This window comes from Salarias fasciatus, chromosome 13, assembly GCF_902148845.1.
Source record: "Salarias fasciatus chromosome 13, fSalaFa1.1, whole genome shotgun sequence".
Classification (NCBI taxonomy): Eukaryota; Metazoa; Chordata; class Actinopteri; order Blenniiformes; family Blenniidae; genus Salarias; species Salarias fasciatus.
Window position 1 is genome coordinate 29772775 of NC_043757.1, and position 15651 is coordinate 29788425.

Here is a 15651-nt window from a genome sequence, read left to right on the forward strand (position 1 = left end):
AATTACTATACGTCATCGGGAACGTCAGTGTCAGTGATCCCAAGTGACCCGGAAGTAATTCAAGTTGTTGATGTTTTCAGTGGATGGATACGGACGATGATCGAGTCGTGCCTCACCCATTCAGTGAGCTGATTAACGCGTTTTTTGTTGTTTGTGTTGTGGGCTGTTAGAGTTATTTCTCTGACCACCAGACGGAAGGAGAGGGGACTGAACAGCCGGACAACATTAAAGACAGATCCGTACCCGGAACACGAGCCGTACCAGACGCTTCTGCGCATGTGCCCGCATCTTTTTTTTTTTTTTTTAAACCAAGTTTTATTATTCTACAGGAAAATTTACATCAACTCTTGATGGGAGAACAGAACAAGCAATGAAACAAACAGAACACAAATAAAACAGAACAGAAATAAAACAATGCAAGCTATATCCAGTGTGTTAAAGCCTTTCACAAATCCAGTGTCCACTAAAGTACAAGCGATCTTCAAGGTTAGATTTACAACATAAGAGGAAGCATTACAATTTATATCAACAGATACTTGGAGATATCTTCATACAAGACATTGCAATTCTCATCGATGTCCTTAAGTATTGACAAAGAATTTGTATAATCCTTCAGTTCCATTTTGAAGACCGTTAGGGAAGGATTTTTGTTCTGCCATTTATTTTTGTGTATATGATATTTGCCCATAACAATTACCGGGTTGCATATTCTAAAAATTTCTTTCGGTAAGTTGTAAACACCAAACAGTATTTCGACGCATTCAAATTGAGTAAACATCTTTCCAAAATTCTTTTATTAATTTGCACGAGAAGAACAAATGCTCAATTGTTTCATTTTCATTCGTACAAAACCAGCATGGCTCCACCTCGAAGTTGAATCTTTTTTTTTTTAGCGTATCTGCAGCTGGATAGTAGCCATTCATTATTTTAAATTGCATTTCTTTAATTTTTGCAGGTATTGGCCACTTAATGAATTTAATATATTATTTTGATATCTTTTCATTATAGTTTTTAAGCTTAATATTTTGACTTAAATCGTGAAATATTATGCCCTTAAGGATCTTATTGACCATTCTGTCATTAAATTTTTTGTCACTTCAATTAATCTGATCCAATTTTAATTTTGGCAAGGTTATTTGTTTTTTATTGTAATGTAGATCGTTTTTAATTAAGTTCAATAAAGCTGTGGGTATCGCCTTGCATATTCTGTTGTACTCTTAATGGGCTTTCTATGTTAAATTTTTCTTTTGCTTCATTGTGACTCAGAAAATTACCCTGATCATCCAACAGATCTGTGACAAAAACAACCCCATTTTCATACCAACTTTTCAAAAACAAAACTTTCCCTTTTATTGTAATGGCTCTATTATTCCACAAGGTGGCACCATGGGGTGTAAAATTATGAGCAAATATCTTCCAGTAATGGAGAACTTGTTTGTGGTATTCTGCAAGTTCAATTGGTAATTTGGATTCTATGTAGTCACACTTAAAGGGGCACAGCGCAGTTTTAAATATTACATTTTCAATTATTCACACCCACACACGTTTTCACCTTTGCCTGATGGGCAGCAAGAGCTATTTCTGCAAGATCGCAGTCGCTCCTATTTTCCTGTGCAGGGCACTGAAGGCACAGCAATATGAGTGATTCGGGTACGAATCGCTCTGAGCCTGACGTAATGCGCCTCCCGCTGGCCTGGTAATCCTTAAGTTTCGATTTGTCCGCCATTACTCCGCCAGACGCTTAGCAGCAACAACTGAGCAGCACTGAGGATGGAGCTTCCAGAAAGTAAGAAAAGACCGGCTTCTAGCACTGCCACAACTCCAGCACAGACAAAGAAACTTACATTTTACTCGAGCGCTGCTAAAAGAGCGAGGAAGGAGTTCCCCTCTTCTGTGCACGTACATGGGCACAAGCCACAGACAGGAGCTTTTCACTAAGCTGCAGTTACGCCTAAGGCCTGGCAGGGGTCGTGTTTCGCATAAAACGAGCAAACTGCGCTGTGCTCCTTTAAGAAATTGTAAATTATAAACCTTCCACTTGATTGAAAATAGATTTAGGAATGTGATACCAAATAGAATTTGGATTAGCTAAAAATACCCTTTTATCCAGTTAAATCTGAAAACTCCAACCATGGTTTCAAAATCAATTGTTTATAGCTTCCTTTATTATAGTCCTTCACAAGTTGTAATTTTTAATGTAGTGAGTTTTATTACGCCAAATGAACTTATATATAATACAGTTTGTTTTCTTGATATTTTGTGGGCTAAAATAAAGAGAATAACTTGGGTAGATCATTTTGGATATTCCTTCAGACTTTGACGGGAAATTTCTTCCAAAAATTGTCCAGTCTCTTGTTAACCAGTGATTAAAACTTTTTGTTATATCTTCAATTCTTCCATTAACATTTTTTGACTGTCTTATTCCCATTTATTTCGAAATGCAGAAACCCAGGTAATTTACTTAATTGTTTACAGGAATCATCTCAAGTATTGTGTCACAGCAGTCATACAGAGGTAGTATTTTACATTTTTTCAGGTTAAGGTAAAGTCCCGATGCCTGAGAAAAAAGAGAAATTACAATCAGTGCTTTTTCAAGAATTGAATTATCCTTTAAGAACAACACTGTGTCATCAGCAAATTGGCTTATTTTGTATTCTTTGCCACACATTTTTATTCCTTCTCGAGCTTCATTACAAATTACTAGATAAGTTGGATGCAAAGAATTAATAATTTTGGTGAAATTGGGCACCCTTGTCTTATTCCACAGGATATATCAGTTCTTTTTGTAATGCCTGAATGTAGTGTTGCGTAACTGTAAATCTGGTCATAAAACATCTTAATTATCTTACAAAACCTGTTGCCAAAGCTGAATAATTGCAGAGATTGTATAAGAAAATCATGTTCAATAGAATCAAAGGCTTTGAAAAAATCAACAAATAATATTGTCTGAGTCTATAAGTGTCTGATAGTCCAGCATGTCCATGACTAATCTGACATTGTTGTGAATGTGTCTGCCTTTAATGAACGTTGACTGGAACTCATCTATCAATTTATTCAAAATACCCTTGATCCTATTAGCAAATACTAAAGCTAGAAATTTATAATCATTACAAAGAAGTGTAATTGGTCTCCAATTGTCAAGTTCCATTGGATCCTTATTGGACTTTGGCAGCAAGGTTATCAAACCAGTTTTCATTGTTGGGGACAATTGACCACTGTTTATACAATCCAGCTATGTGTTAAATAATAATTGTTATATCTCTTGCCAAATAGCTCTGTAGAAGTCTATAGATAGGCCATCAATACCTGGTGATTTACCAATTTTCATTTGCTTTGAAGCCCCTTCTAACTCTGCTAGCGTTAATTCCTTTTCCAGACTTAATTTATCCTCTTCCATTACTTTTTTAGTTACATTATTTTTTATTAAATTCATGAACTCTTTGCATTTGTCCTCCTTAAAATTTTCCTTGTATAAATTGCAATAAAACTGACTGAGCTCTTCTGCAATTTCATTTGAATCTTGGATTGTAATTCCATTTTTGTTTAATTAAGTAATGCATTTTTTGGCCTGTCTTTTTTCCAGACTATAAAAATATGATGAATTTTTTTCCCCTTGTTCGATCCACTTTGCTTTAGATCTTACAAAAGCACCGTTTGCTTTTTGCAAATAGGAATCATCTAATTGGTTTTGGAGTAGGAGAAGTTCCTCATTTTGTTCAGCTGTTCTGTTGGGCATACTACATAATGAGCTGATTTTGCTGACCAATTCCTTTTGTTTTAGTTTATATATTTTTTTAAAATATTTTTTTCCCTCATTTCAATAGCCATTTGTTTCACTCTAAATTTAAAGGAGCACAGCGCAGTTTGCTCGTTTTATGCGAAACACTGACCCCTGCAGGCCTTAGGCGTAACTGCAGCTTAGTGAAAAGCTCATGTCTGTAGCTTGCGTCCATGTACGTGCACAGAAGAGGGGAACTCCTTCCTCGCTCTTTTAGCAGCGCTCGAGTAAAATGTAAGTTTCTTCTGCCTGGTGGGTCTGTGTGGAGCTGTGGCAGTGCTAGAAGCCGGTCTTTTCTTACTTTCTGGAAGCTCCATCCTCAGTACTGCTCAGTTGTTGCTGCTAAGCGTCTGGTGGAGTAACGGCGGACAAATCGAAACTTAGGATTACCAGGCCAGCGGGAGGCGCATTACGTCAGTCTCAGAGCGATTCGTACCCAAATCACTCATATATCTGTGCCTTCAGTGCCCTGCACAGGAAAATAGGAGCGACTGCGATCTTGCAAAAATAGCTCTTGCTGCCCATCAGGCAAAGGTGAAAACGTGTGTGGGTGTGAATAATTGATAATTTAATAATTAAAACTGCGCTGTGCCCCTTTAAACCATTCCATTTACTTATGTTTGATGAATCTAATTGGTTCACTTCGGTGCAAACTGTTTTTACCCGGATACAGAATTCTTGGTTTAACAGTAGAGAGTTATTGAAAAACAAAGAACAGCAGGATTACTATTGCAACAACACATCATCAGTAGGGTAAAACTAACCTGTCTCACGACGGTCTAAGCCCAGCTCACGTTCCCTATTAGTGGGTGAACAATCCAACGCTTGGTGAATTCTGCTTCACAATGATAGGAAGAGCCGACATCGAAGGATCAAAAAGCGACGTCGCTATGAACGCTTGCCCATCAGGGACAGCCGCGCTTACAGAGGAGGTGACTTCACCATTTTAAATTCATTGTAATCAACATACGAGGGGGTACCGGAAAGTTCCCGAACTTTGATTGTAATTTTTTATTTCTGACATTTCCAAATAAAACATCACTGTCGCCTTCAAAATAATCTCCATCTGCATTAATGCAGCGCTCCAGCCGTGTCTCCCACTTCACCAATGCGTCGTCAGACCCTTGCGTAATTGTGTCATTCAGGGCCGGCTGCGATTTTTCTGTCACCTCCTCCACATCTGCAAACCGCTGTCCCTTCAGCTCCTTCTTCAACCTGGGGAACAAGAAAAAGTCACTGGAGGCTTCATCTGGAGAATCAGGCGGATGGGAGAGGAGATTCATCTCATTCTTCTCCAGAAACTGCGTGAGGCGCAGCGCCGTGTCCGCTGGCGCTCTGTGGTGGTGGATCAACCGGCTCCACTCCGCCACGACGCTCTGCTTCCTCCTCACATCCTCACGGAGCGTCTGAGGACTTCCTGTAGTAGTCCTGGTTTACAGTCTGACCTGGAGGGACAGACTCGCTGTGGACGAGACCCTGGACAGCCAAGAAGCAGCTCAGCGTTGTTTTCACGGCTGAGCGGACCCGACGCGCCGACATCTGGCCCTTCTCAAACCCCCGGACCACTCATGGACCTGAGTCTTCCCCAGAGCATCATCCTTGTAGGCTTGCTGCAACAAGCTGAGTGTTTCTGCTGCTGTTTTTCCAGCAAAAAGCAGAATTTAATGTTTGCGCTGCTCTGGCTTCCGGTTAATGTCGCCATTTTGGAAAAATCGCAGACCGCCGCTGCACTCTGTTGCTATAAATAGCGCCTGACAGGCGTCAGTGTCACTCTGGGAGCTCAGCTTTTTCACAGATGTGCACGAGGCTTACCTGCAGCACATCTGACGGCCAGAAGTCGGAACTCATTATTATTATTATTTTATGACCAGAGTCTGGGAACTTTCCGGTACCCCCTCGTATGTTGATTACAATGAATTTAAAGCGGAACGGTCGTTTTTACAATCTGGACCTTATTTTACATTTGAAACAACAACATTTACTCACCCGTTTGACTTTCGTGTGATTTGCAGTTGGTTCGGAGATAATTAGCTCCTCCCATATCCATATAACGGCAGCGGGCGGGGCACCAACATGCAGCCGTTACAGACGCTCTTTTCTCTTATGTTTGTTGTGGGGTGGTAGATACATGTAAATTTAGGAAGTCAGCATCACTTAAATGTCTGTAAACCGGCTAGATTGAGCAACTCTCCGGGAACTCTGAAGTGATGATGTCATCACACTGTGCCGCGGCAGCCAAAGCAGGTGGAGGGGCGTGGTCCTGAGCCGCGTCAGGCCATTGACCCCGCTGATAACCCTGGTTGGTGGGACAACAGCACCAAGCTGTCCCACTGCAAGGATGCCGTCAATCACGGTCCGGGCGCCGTCAAATTCCTCCCCACTCCATCGCTAACCTGTCGGAGGAGGGCGGGTGAAAGGCGTAGGGAAGGGACGCTCAGCGCTCCTAGTCAGGAGGCGGACAGGCAGCGTGAGCGGGAGGTGTCACACATCCCCATGGGAGCCAGCCTGGGGTGCTTAATAACGGTCGCCGCATCACCAGAGGCGCCCCTATTCTGCGTCCCACGAGCGCCACCGGCCGAGCGCGCCGCCGCCATCGAAGCAGAGGTGAGAGCACCCGCGTCAAGCGCAATACACCTCTGCGGCGAGTGCGACGCATGGGGCTGTTATGACCCCACTCGGGGCAGCCACAGTGGGAGGGGAGAGGCCACTGCCATGTTCAGCACACTCCTGCAGTGCGAGCGCACTGAGCTCTTTAGAAACCCTGGGGTGTTTGGCCGCGGCCACAGCGACCCCGGCAGCCCCGATGCTCCGCAGTGTGTGACGGTGAGAGAGCACAGGTGGGGTGGCCGATGCTGATGCATGCCTCCGCCCACCCCCCCGCGGGTGTATTACACACACACACACACACACACACACGGCCACGGATGTACACCTGTACACCACCGCCACCGCGCTCCCCCCGGTCCGCAGATGTATACCACCACCGCCACCCCCCATCCATCCGGCCTGCGATTCAAGTGCTCAAAAAAAAGTGGCCCGATGCCAAAACTAGTTGGTGACCCCTGCACTAGTCTAGCTGTAGGGAGAACTGTCTCTCTGTCTGTCTGTATGGAGAGCTGGAAAACTGTCAGTCAGGACACATCCTGTCCACATCTGTGGTGCAGGAACAGCTGTGCAGGAATGTGGTGCACAAACAGCTGAACAAACAACTGAAGGAACACTTGCTGAGACACCTGTAGGGACAGATTCAGGAACAGTGAAATTTCTCCTTTACTCTCAACTTCATTGATGAGCTGATTAACTGTTTCAGTGTCAGACAGCAGTTCAGTATGTTCACCCAGAACATGGAGTATGTCAATCGCATGGTAAATGTAGGTAGCTTTTCAGTTATAATGCAAATATTAAAATGCCACTGCATATAAAAGGGGAACATTCTCAAATACTGTTGTGAGATTCAATACAATTCATTGAGCCTGCTGAGGTAACATGTGAAATAGAAAAGGGGAACCTGAAGCGGTTACACATTTTATTTCTTATTTTTCTGAAGCAAACACTTTCATTTGAACATGCAATTGTTCACTTTATTTTCTCATATTCTGTTCATGGCATGACAGTATACATATTGGCAGTCCTACATTTTTGCTTATGTTCTGTAACTTATGATTGTAAATACAGTCAGGTATTTATTATTATATGGAGGTGTGTGTGTGTGTGTGTGTGTGTGTGTGTGTGTGTGTGTGTGTGTGTGTGTGTGTGTGTGTGTGTGTGTGTTCTCGTATTTCTATCCTTGTTGGGGCCAAATGTCCCCACAAGGATAGCAAAACGTGAAACGACGTGCCTTGTGGGGACCTTTTTCCGGTCCTAAGTAGGAGAAACAGTGTTTTCTTGACCATGTTGTTGTTACTGAAAAAAGTAAAAGTGCAAAAACATTTCTTTAGGGTTAGGCTTTGTTTTAGTGTGGGTTAGGGTTAGGGTAAGGGTCAGGGTTAGGGGCTAGACATGAATGGGAGTCAATGGACGGTCCCCACAAGGATAGAAATACAAGACTGTGTGTGTGTGTGTGTGTGTGTGTGTGTGTGTGTGTGTGTGTGTGTGTGTGTGTTTAAAATCTCTGCTTTAGCTAATACAAGAACAATGATAATCATCACTCAGCTTGACTAATTAGCTCTCCCTGGATGTGAGACTGTCTAATGTGAGGCTGAAAACACCAAAAACCTGTCACACCACTGAGAAGGACAGTGTTGGTTTAGCAGCATTAAATCCATAATGTGGTGTCTGCTGGTCCCCGGTTTAGCTGCTGTCACAGAGACTGGGCAGTAAAGAGCTTGCTTGTGAGGCCAGTTCACTGTTGCTGTGATTGGTCAGTTTATTGAGGCTTTCCTGTAAATCCACCAAGTCAAACTCGTGTTTCCCCACACCTAAAACAAGAAGAAAAAAAATTAAAAGGATTGATTTCATTCATGTAACAGTCTCCATCCATCCATCCATCCATTTTCAACCGCTTATCGGGGGCCGGGTCATAGAGGCAGCAGTCTAAGCAAGGATCTCCAGACTTCCTGTTCCTCCAGGCCTGAGAAGGAGTTCCAGGGATGTCCTACCGGGAGGAGACCCCGGGGAAGACCCAGGACATGCTGGAGAGACTATGTCTTTCGTCTGACCTGGGAATGCCTTGGGATTCTCCCAGAAGAGCTGGAGGAAGTTTCTGGGCACAGGGAACTCAACTCAACTCAACTCAACTCAACTCAGCTTTATTTATATAGCACTTTAAAAACAAATACTGCCAGCACAAAGTGCTATACAGAGTCATAAATACAAGTACAAGTGCAAGATAGAATGTAGTAAGAACAAAGAAAACATAAGCAAACTAGAAATTTGCACTCAGAGAGGCAGACCTCCGCCACAGGTCAAATCAGTCACCAACAACCAGAAGAACACCAGATATAATCACACAACATTGTGATCGGGGAGCGATCGGAGCCGAGCGCTGCAGCGTGCGGTGCCTCTCTCTCTCACCCTCTCTCCCTGTGTGTGAGTGTGTGTTTATCTGAAAAGGAAAACCGAAAAGCAACATTATTTATGTTATTTTACTTCATTTTAATTTGAAAATTGACCGGATTCTCTCGTATTTTCCGTTCCCGACTTCCTGTGTGGTGCGATCTGCTCTGTCCAGCTTTACAGCTGGCGGTCCACGGCGCGAGCCGCTACGCCTCCTGTATGAACCGTCAGAGAGGTTAACAGGGGCGCCGATCTGACAGTCGGTGCGCAGCGTGTCCTGTGTGAACCAGGCGTTTGTCCCCCCCGTCGGCGGGCCTGCCCAACCATGTGAAAGACTCCCTACCTGTCAGTGATAAAGAATCCTTTAAAAATTCCTGGATCCAGACAGTGATCCGGATCATCACCAAAATTTAATGGATTCTAAGTTAGCCCAAGACCCCCCTTTCCAGAAAGTTTCATTGCAATCCGTCCATTAATTTTTCCAGAATCTTGCTAACAGACGAACCAACCAACCAACAAACCAACAGGCGGACGTGATTCCATAACCTCCTGGCGGAGGTAACAATAGAAAAAGAGACATTTGAAAAAACATTAAAAAACCAGGGGAGTTAAAAGCTAGTGAATACAAATGTGTTTTCAGATCTTTCTTAAAAATGGACAGTGAAGGGGCCTGTCTGATGCACAGTGGCAGCTCATTCCACAGCTTAGGGGCTACAACAGAACAAGCTCTGTTCCCTCTGAGCTTATACTTACGTGAAGTCTAGGCGTCCCTACTTAGACTGCTGCCCCCGCGACCCGGACCCGGAGTCCCGGTAGAAATGAATGAATGGATGTATGTCTCAGAAAGTGAGCAGTGTAAGAGCCAGTAGAGCTGGGATTTCTGGCTCTTTGAAGGGAACCGGCTCGTGAGGAGCTGTTCATTTGAATGAGCCATTCAAAAGACTGGCTCTTTTTTTTTTTTTTTTTTGTAATTCAAATATTATTAAGTTCTCATTTTACAATAGCAACTAATCAGAACTAAGAAACAGAGGTTTTTGAAGGAAAAATTAGAAAAAGAAAAAGAACCAAAAGAAAATGTTCAGGTCAGCAGGCGATTAAACATATTTCTATATATGTCATCACACATACGAAATATGAAAGGCAGTCCATGATCCGGGTACAGCTCAGACATTGACATTTTTATCAAATCAGTATTGTCTTTATACATTCTAGCTTTCTGTCTCTAATATAAATCTGCCAAAACTTTCCCATTGTTTATTGATTACATCAGTTTGATTGTTCAGTCTCCCAGATGTTGCTGCTCCCATCATCTGAGTCTTCCATATATTCAATGTGGGGATTTGGGGATCTCTCCAACACTCCAGAATTGTCCTTGCACATAGGCCAGTTTTTAATATTCTGAAGATATATTTGTTTAAATGAGGTACTATAGTTTCGTCCCCCAACAGACAATCTTGGTGATCTGGGAAGTTCACAGTTCAGCCATTTATCAAAACAATCTAAAACAGTTTCCCAAAAGACTGGCTTCTTCATGAATGTCACGTGACTCTATTAGAGAGAGACATCAGAGACATCAGTCTCATTAGTATGGAGTAGTGCTGGGCAACGATGAAATTTCTTAATCGTGATTAATCGCATAATTTTTATGCGATTAATCGCATGATGCGCATAATACAATAATGAATTCAAAAGTACTCTGTAATGATCATCCTGCCCCAGCCAGGGACAGGGACTTTGGGTTTTTTTTTGGCAAGAATTTTGCAAAAAGCATAAATTTTCAATAATAATTTTACAATTCATCATATCTGATTTATAATAACTTAAAAACATAAAGGTATAATGGACGATTTTCTCAAAAAAGTCGAAGCCAAACGTCTCTTACTCGCTTTTGAAAACGTGCATGCGCCAGACCATCCTACCTGCTCTGCTGCTCCTACGAGCCGCTTGACGGCGTGACACAAGCATTTCTCCAGCGTGACTGACATGCCGGAGGACCAATAGTTGACACTCGCATCACGCCATTCATTGGCTAAAACATTGTCCATTATACCTTTAAAATACCAAGTCTTTACCAAGATTGCCACGCCTGACCCCCCAACACACACACACACACACACACACACACACACACACACACACACACACACACCAGCAAGAGCAGAGTAGATGAAAAACGAAGTTTGTTATGAGGCACACTTCCTCAAACTTCATTCTATCTCTGACCTTCAGACAGAGAAGACAGGATACATTCAGTGGCGCCGAATTGTGCCTCATTAAGCCAGATTGTGTGTTGAAGGGAAATTTACTTTATTTTTAGTGTTTTCAGCGCCTGAAGACTGCCCAGAGGGCCGAAAATCTGCACCGGCTAAAGACGCGATTTAAGTTTCACTTTCGTTTTTGTCATATCTGCGCTCCTCATTTCAGTTTGTGCCTCATACCAGCCTTTTCCTCCTGATTTTTCTGATAATTCGGCTGAGTTCATTATGGCAAATAATGAAGAATGGACCGAGTTTCACCGCAGAAAGCGCCGCAGCTGTGTGTGCTTTTTTGTACACACAGCCAGTACAGCCTGAATCCCGTTCTGCAAACTCTAAAATGACTAAATATACCAATTCTATGTAGCTGGGACCATGGTTATGCCTGCCACAAGAGCCGTGAAGTTAAATTGTTGGTGTATTGGCAAAATCGCCTTAAAACAGAGCACATGTGGTTCTATTTTTCTTAAAAACGACGCAGTTATTAATGTTATGCCGTAAAACGTGGTACCAACTGAAAGTTTATAAAATTTCCTTTCACATGACACCAACTAACTTCATGGCTCTTGTGGCAGGCATAACCATGGTCTCAGCAACATGTTATTGGTATATTTAGTAATTTCAGAGCTTGGAGAATGGGAATCAGGCTGTCCTGAATAAAAATCTGAGATGAGGATTTTTTTGAACAGGTCTACTGGAGCATGCTGCAGAAAACTAAAACTGGGAGATATGATCAGTCGCTCACACGAAGGCAGCGGTGACAGCTCGGACTCATCAGGTTCACAGAAGATACATGAAGGAAGCGTGGATAATCTGCACGTAGGAACAGCTCTCAGACAGCTGTGAAATGGCTCTCGTCCTTCATTTAAAAGAGCCATTAAAACGAACGACTTGTTCATTGAACGTCACAACTCTAGGAGTCTGAGATCAACCTGTAATCTCCTGGAACAACAGTGATGAATAGAGGTGTTCACATGACGACCCAGACCTGTTAGCAATTTCTGCTCATTGAGCTTTAGTTCTTTAAGCAGTGCCAATCTTTTAATAGAGCATTGATCATTTATAGGCTTGTTGATTGTGTTTGATCCCTCTATCAGAGAACCAACAATCAGAAAGGTAGTCTTCTTCTTATGCTTTCTCTAAATGGATGAACACCAACTGACACAATCAAATTTTTAACAAACCTTATGGATTTTTTGTGCTTAATTATTAGTTACTTACCAGAGTTAGCCAAGTTGCAGATGACACCTAATGCATTGACCTTAACCGCAACTGTGCTTTCAGGGTCCTCCAACAGCTTTTTAAGTATGGAAACCAACTCTGCCTCCTTAAACGGACCCTTCACAGACTCTGTAGCCAACACAAACACACACACACACACACACACACACACACACACACACACACAAAAAAAAGGATTAACATTAATGTAGGCCTCAGGGGATTGTGGGGCTGAACAAGAGTAATTGGTTGTTGTAGTAATATCAGGACTTTGGTTTTGAATATTTGCTCGCCACCCACCAAGTTCATTCACCTGGTTTCAGAAAATAATCTAACCAGCCACATATTGAAGTAACTTTAGGCGTAGTGTGGGACTGGTCACCGAGCTGTAACATATAATTTGTGTATAGATGTATCCACAAATGTCACTTCCATCAACATCTTCACCAACAACCCCTGTCCCCAAATACATGCAAAACATTTCAATACATTTGAGTAAATGTAAACAAGAGAGCTACCACACAATAAAACAGTGACGTATAGTTATGGACATTTCTGTAAAACAGCTGTAAGAATCTGTCTGCAGGACATCATGGTTTATGTCTTATCCTTTGTGGTTTGTCTCTGGTTTCAGTGTCTGTGGCTGCCTCTCCTCCAGTTTGATTGCTGCACTCTCCCTGCTTCAGCACATCTGATGTTGTCTTCTTCAAGCTTCTAAAAACATCTTTAATTAGAGTTAACAAGATGATGCCGTGCGAGGTGCCAGCCTGTTGCAGTTGCTCCTGTGTGTTCTCTTATTTTTATGTTTTTAATGATGCTGCTGTAACACAGGAATTTCCCAGGTTGTGATCGATAAAGTATCAATCTTTAGTCAGGTGTGCTGCAACTGGGAGAGACCTACAACATGCAGGATTGTGTCTCACAAGGACCAGGGTTACGTAGCCCTGGGAGATCTCTATACCTGCGTCTCTGCCCTCCGCTGGAGCAGATCTGTATTATTGGGCTTGGCTCCCATGGTGGGCTCCTCCTTTTGTTGATTTTTGGACATTAAAGTTAGTTTTACTTTTTGACTCTAGCGGTGCCTGGCTCTTTGGGCCCTCCTCTCCTCTCATTTACATATATGCTGTGTCTCAATGGCCACGTTTACATGGGCCCAAAAATCCTTCATATAGTCAGATTGTAAATGTATCATATAAACACCTTAGTGGATCCACTTCACTCGGAGCGGATTGTATTTCTGATCCGATTGTACGAAGTCGTCTACACCGATCAATAATCTGCTCTGTGTCTCATATGAACAGAGCCTGACAGTGGAGCAGATCAAATGGGGGATTATTGGTTCCGCGCATGCGTTTCCTTGTACGTAATGACAGGAAACAGGAAGTAGGAAAGTCAAAAACAAGCAGAAGAACTGGACGGTGGTTGAGAAACGCTTTTTAATAAAAACCCTGACAGAACAAACACTGGAGAGGAGAGATGGAGGCAGATCGCCCAGTAGCCAGTTGATGAAAGAGCTCGGTGGTAGACAACCAGTGGACCACCGCCCGGTGTTTTGGGTTAACTTTCCATGTTAACGAGTGACAGATTTCTGTAAACACATGCTGTAAACAGCAGATGTCAAAGTGAGACTCAGAAAACCGACGTTCACTAGATCGGCTACAAGTTTCAGTTGGTTTTCAATATCTGTTGGTCACAAGTTAACACGGACACCAGTCAATTCATAACATCGGCAGACGGAGCGGAGCGCCGGTGCTCAACACCGGGACGTGGCACTGGGTGGGGTGGGACTCCGGCCGGGGTAGCGCCCGCTCCTTGAGCAGCCTATCATGGAGATGTTGGAACATTATTTGATCAGATATCCAGCAGATGGAAACACTCTGCTTGGCGCTGAGGACTGCTGCTGTAGCGATAAAGGCCTGAAAAGTCCGTGAGAGACTTATGTCACAGTACACCGTATAACCCGCTTCACCCAGGCTTCTGGTGAACCAGGATTGATCATTGATAACTTTGTATGCCGTTCATGTATACAAATGCGTTGAACAAGATTGCTTTCAATCGGATTAAAAAAAAAAAAAAACACCCACGTAAACTGGGCCAAGGTCTCCCCGAACAAATTCTGACCCAGAGTTAGGACTCAGCCATATATGGCAAAATGTCCTATCATAAAAATTTTTTTTGCATTAGTTGATATTGATCTGCTTGTCTTTCATGACACTATCCACTATTTTTTTTGTCAATTTTAAATGTTCCCTGTCACTCCTAAGTGAGATTTGAAGATATGTGTTTTTTTTTCCTGCAAAATTGAACATGAATGACATGTGACGTTACACCTGGGTGCAAATTTATCCCATGCATGTCATATTACTGCCAGTAGATGGTGGAAGTTGACAAATAACAGATTGAACTGTTAAATCAGTTAAATCAAATTAGCAGTGGTAACACAGACTGGAACACAAAATTATTTTCCACCCAGTATCAGGTTTTCTGTCATTAAACAACCAACTTAGTAATTATTAGCATTAATAATTATCATTAAAGTTTGCAAGCAGCAACAAAATGAAACAGCAACAGAGCATTACCTCGTTTTTCCTAAAGTAACTGGAAATTTTACAAATGGATTCCAATACTGTCACGGCCCCCTCTCCTCCTCCCTGATCCTCCTGTCCCTGTCTCCCCTCTTCCCCCCTGCCTGTTGCACCTCAGGTTCTCTCTCAGTCTTGTTAACCTATCCCTTGCCAATGCCTCCTCCCCCTGTGTGTATTTACTGTATGTCAATCCTTCCTGTCCACCTGAGCCACATGGTTGAGCTTGCTTGCACGCAGACGTCCCACGATTCCTTGTCTTTCCCTTGTGTTTCCTGATTTTACTAGTATCAATTCTCAGCCTGTTCTTGGGATTACTTGCTCCCTGCTGGATTTTTTAACAAACTCTTTCAGCCCATTCCGCTCTGCTCCAGACTGCCTCGTACTTGTATGCAAAGCACAACACCTACTGCATACAGTCAGTATGCCACTGAGCCACTGAACCCAGAGGGGAGCATGAACAAGATGTTTGAGATCTCTCGATAGCGCTATGTTTTTATGACGTTCCAAGGTTCCAAAGGAGACTTTCTGTAGAACCAGGCCAGCCGGGTATTGTGCTCTTGGTTGGTGCTGGGGCATCGCTGGGCGGGGCGTGGTCTCAGCTTCCTGGACAGTGGAGGGCAGATTGGGGCGCTGTGGGTTCCAAGATGGGTGGTCACCCTTCTGCACAGCTGAAGCTGTACAAACATTAACATATGCTTTGAGTAACTGCTACTCTGCTGTGTGGTAACTTGGCACGGCTCCGTTCCAGCCATATGATTGGTTCAGCGCAGAGCGGTTCTCATCATCATTGGCTACGGGGGCGTCCCTAAATGAAACC

The 15651-nt window shown here is 43.1% G+C and overlaps 1 protein-coding gene across 1 annotated transcript in view; it reads right to left on the minus strand.

Annotated features, from left to right (window-relative positions):
- Window positions 1–8068: 8068 nt before the first annotated feature.
- LOC115399841 (rap1 GTPase-GDP dissociation stimulator 1) overlaps window positions 8069–15651 on the minus strand; it is a 63640-nt gene continuing 56057 nt past the window's right edge. Inside the window, exons 12-13 of the mRNA XM_030107423.1 lie at window positions 12250–12378; window positions 8069–8196 (exon numbers count right to left, since the gene is read on the minus strand). Coding sequence (XP_029963283.1) covers window positions 8069–8196; window positions 12250–12378 — 257 coding nt within the window. The remainder of the gene's footprint in view (window positions 8197–12249; window positions 12379–15651) is intronic.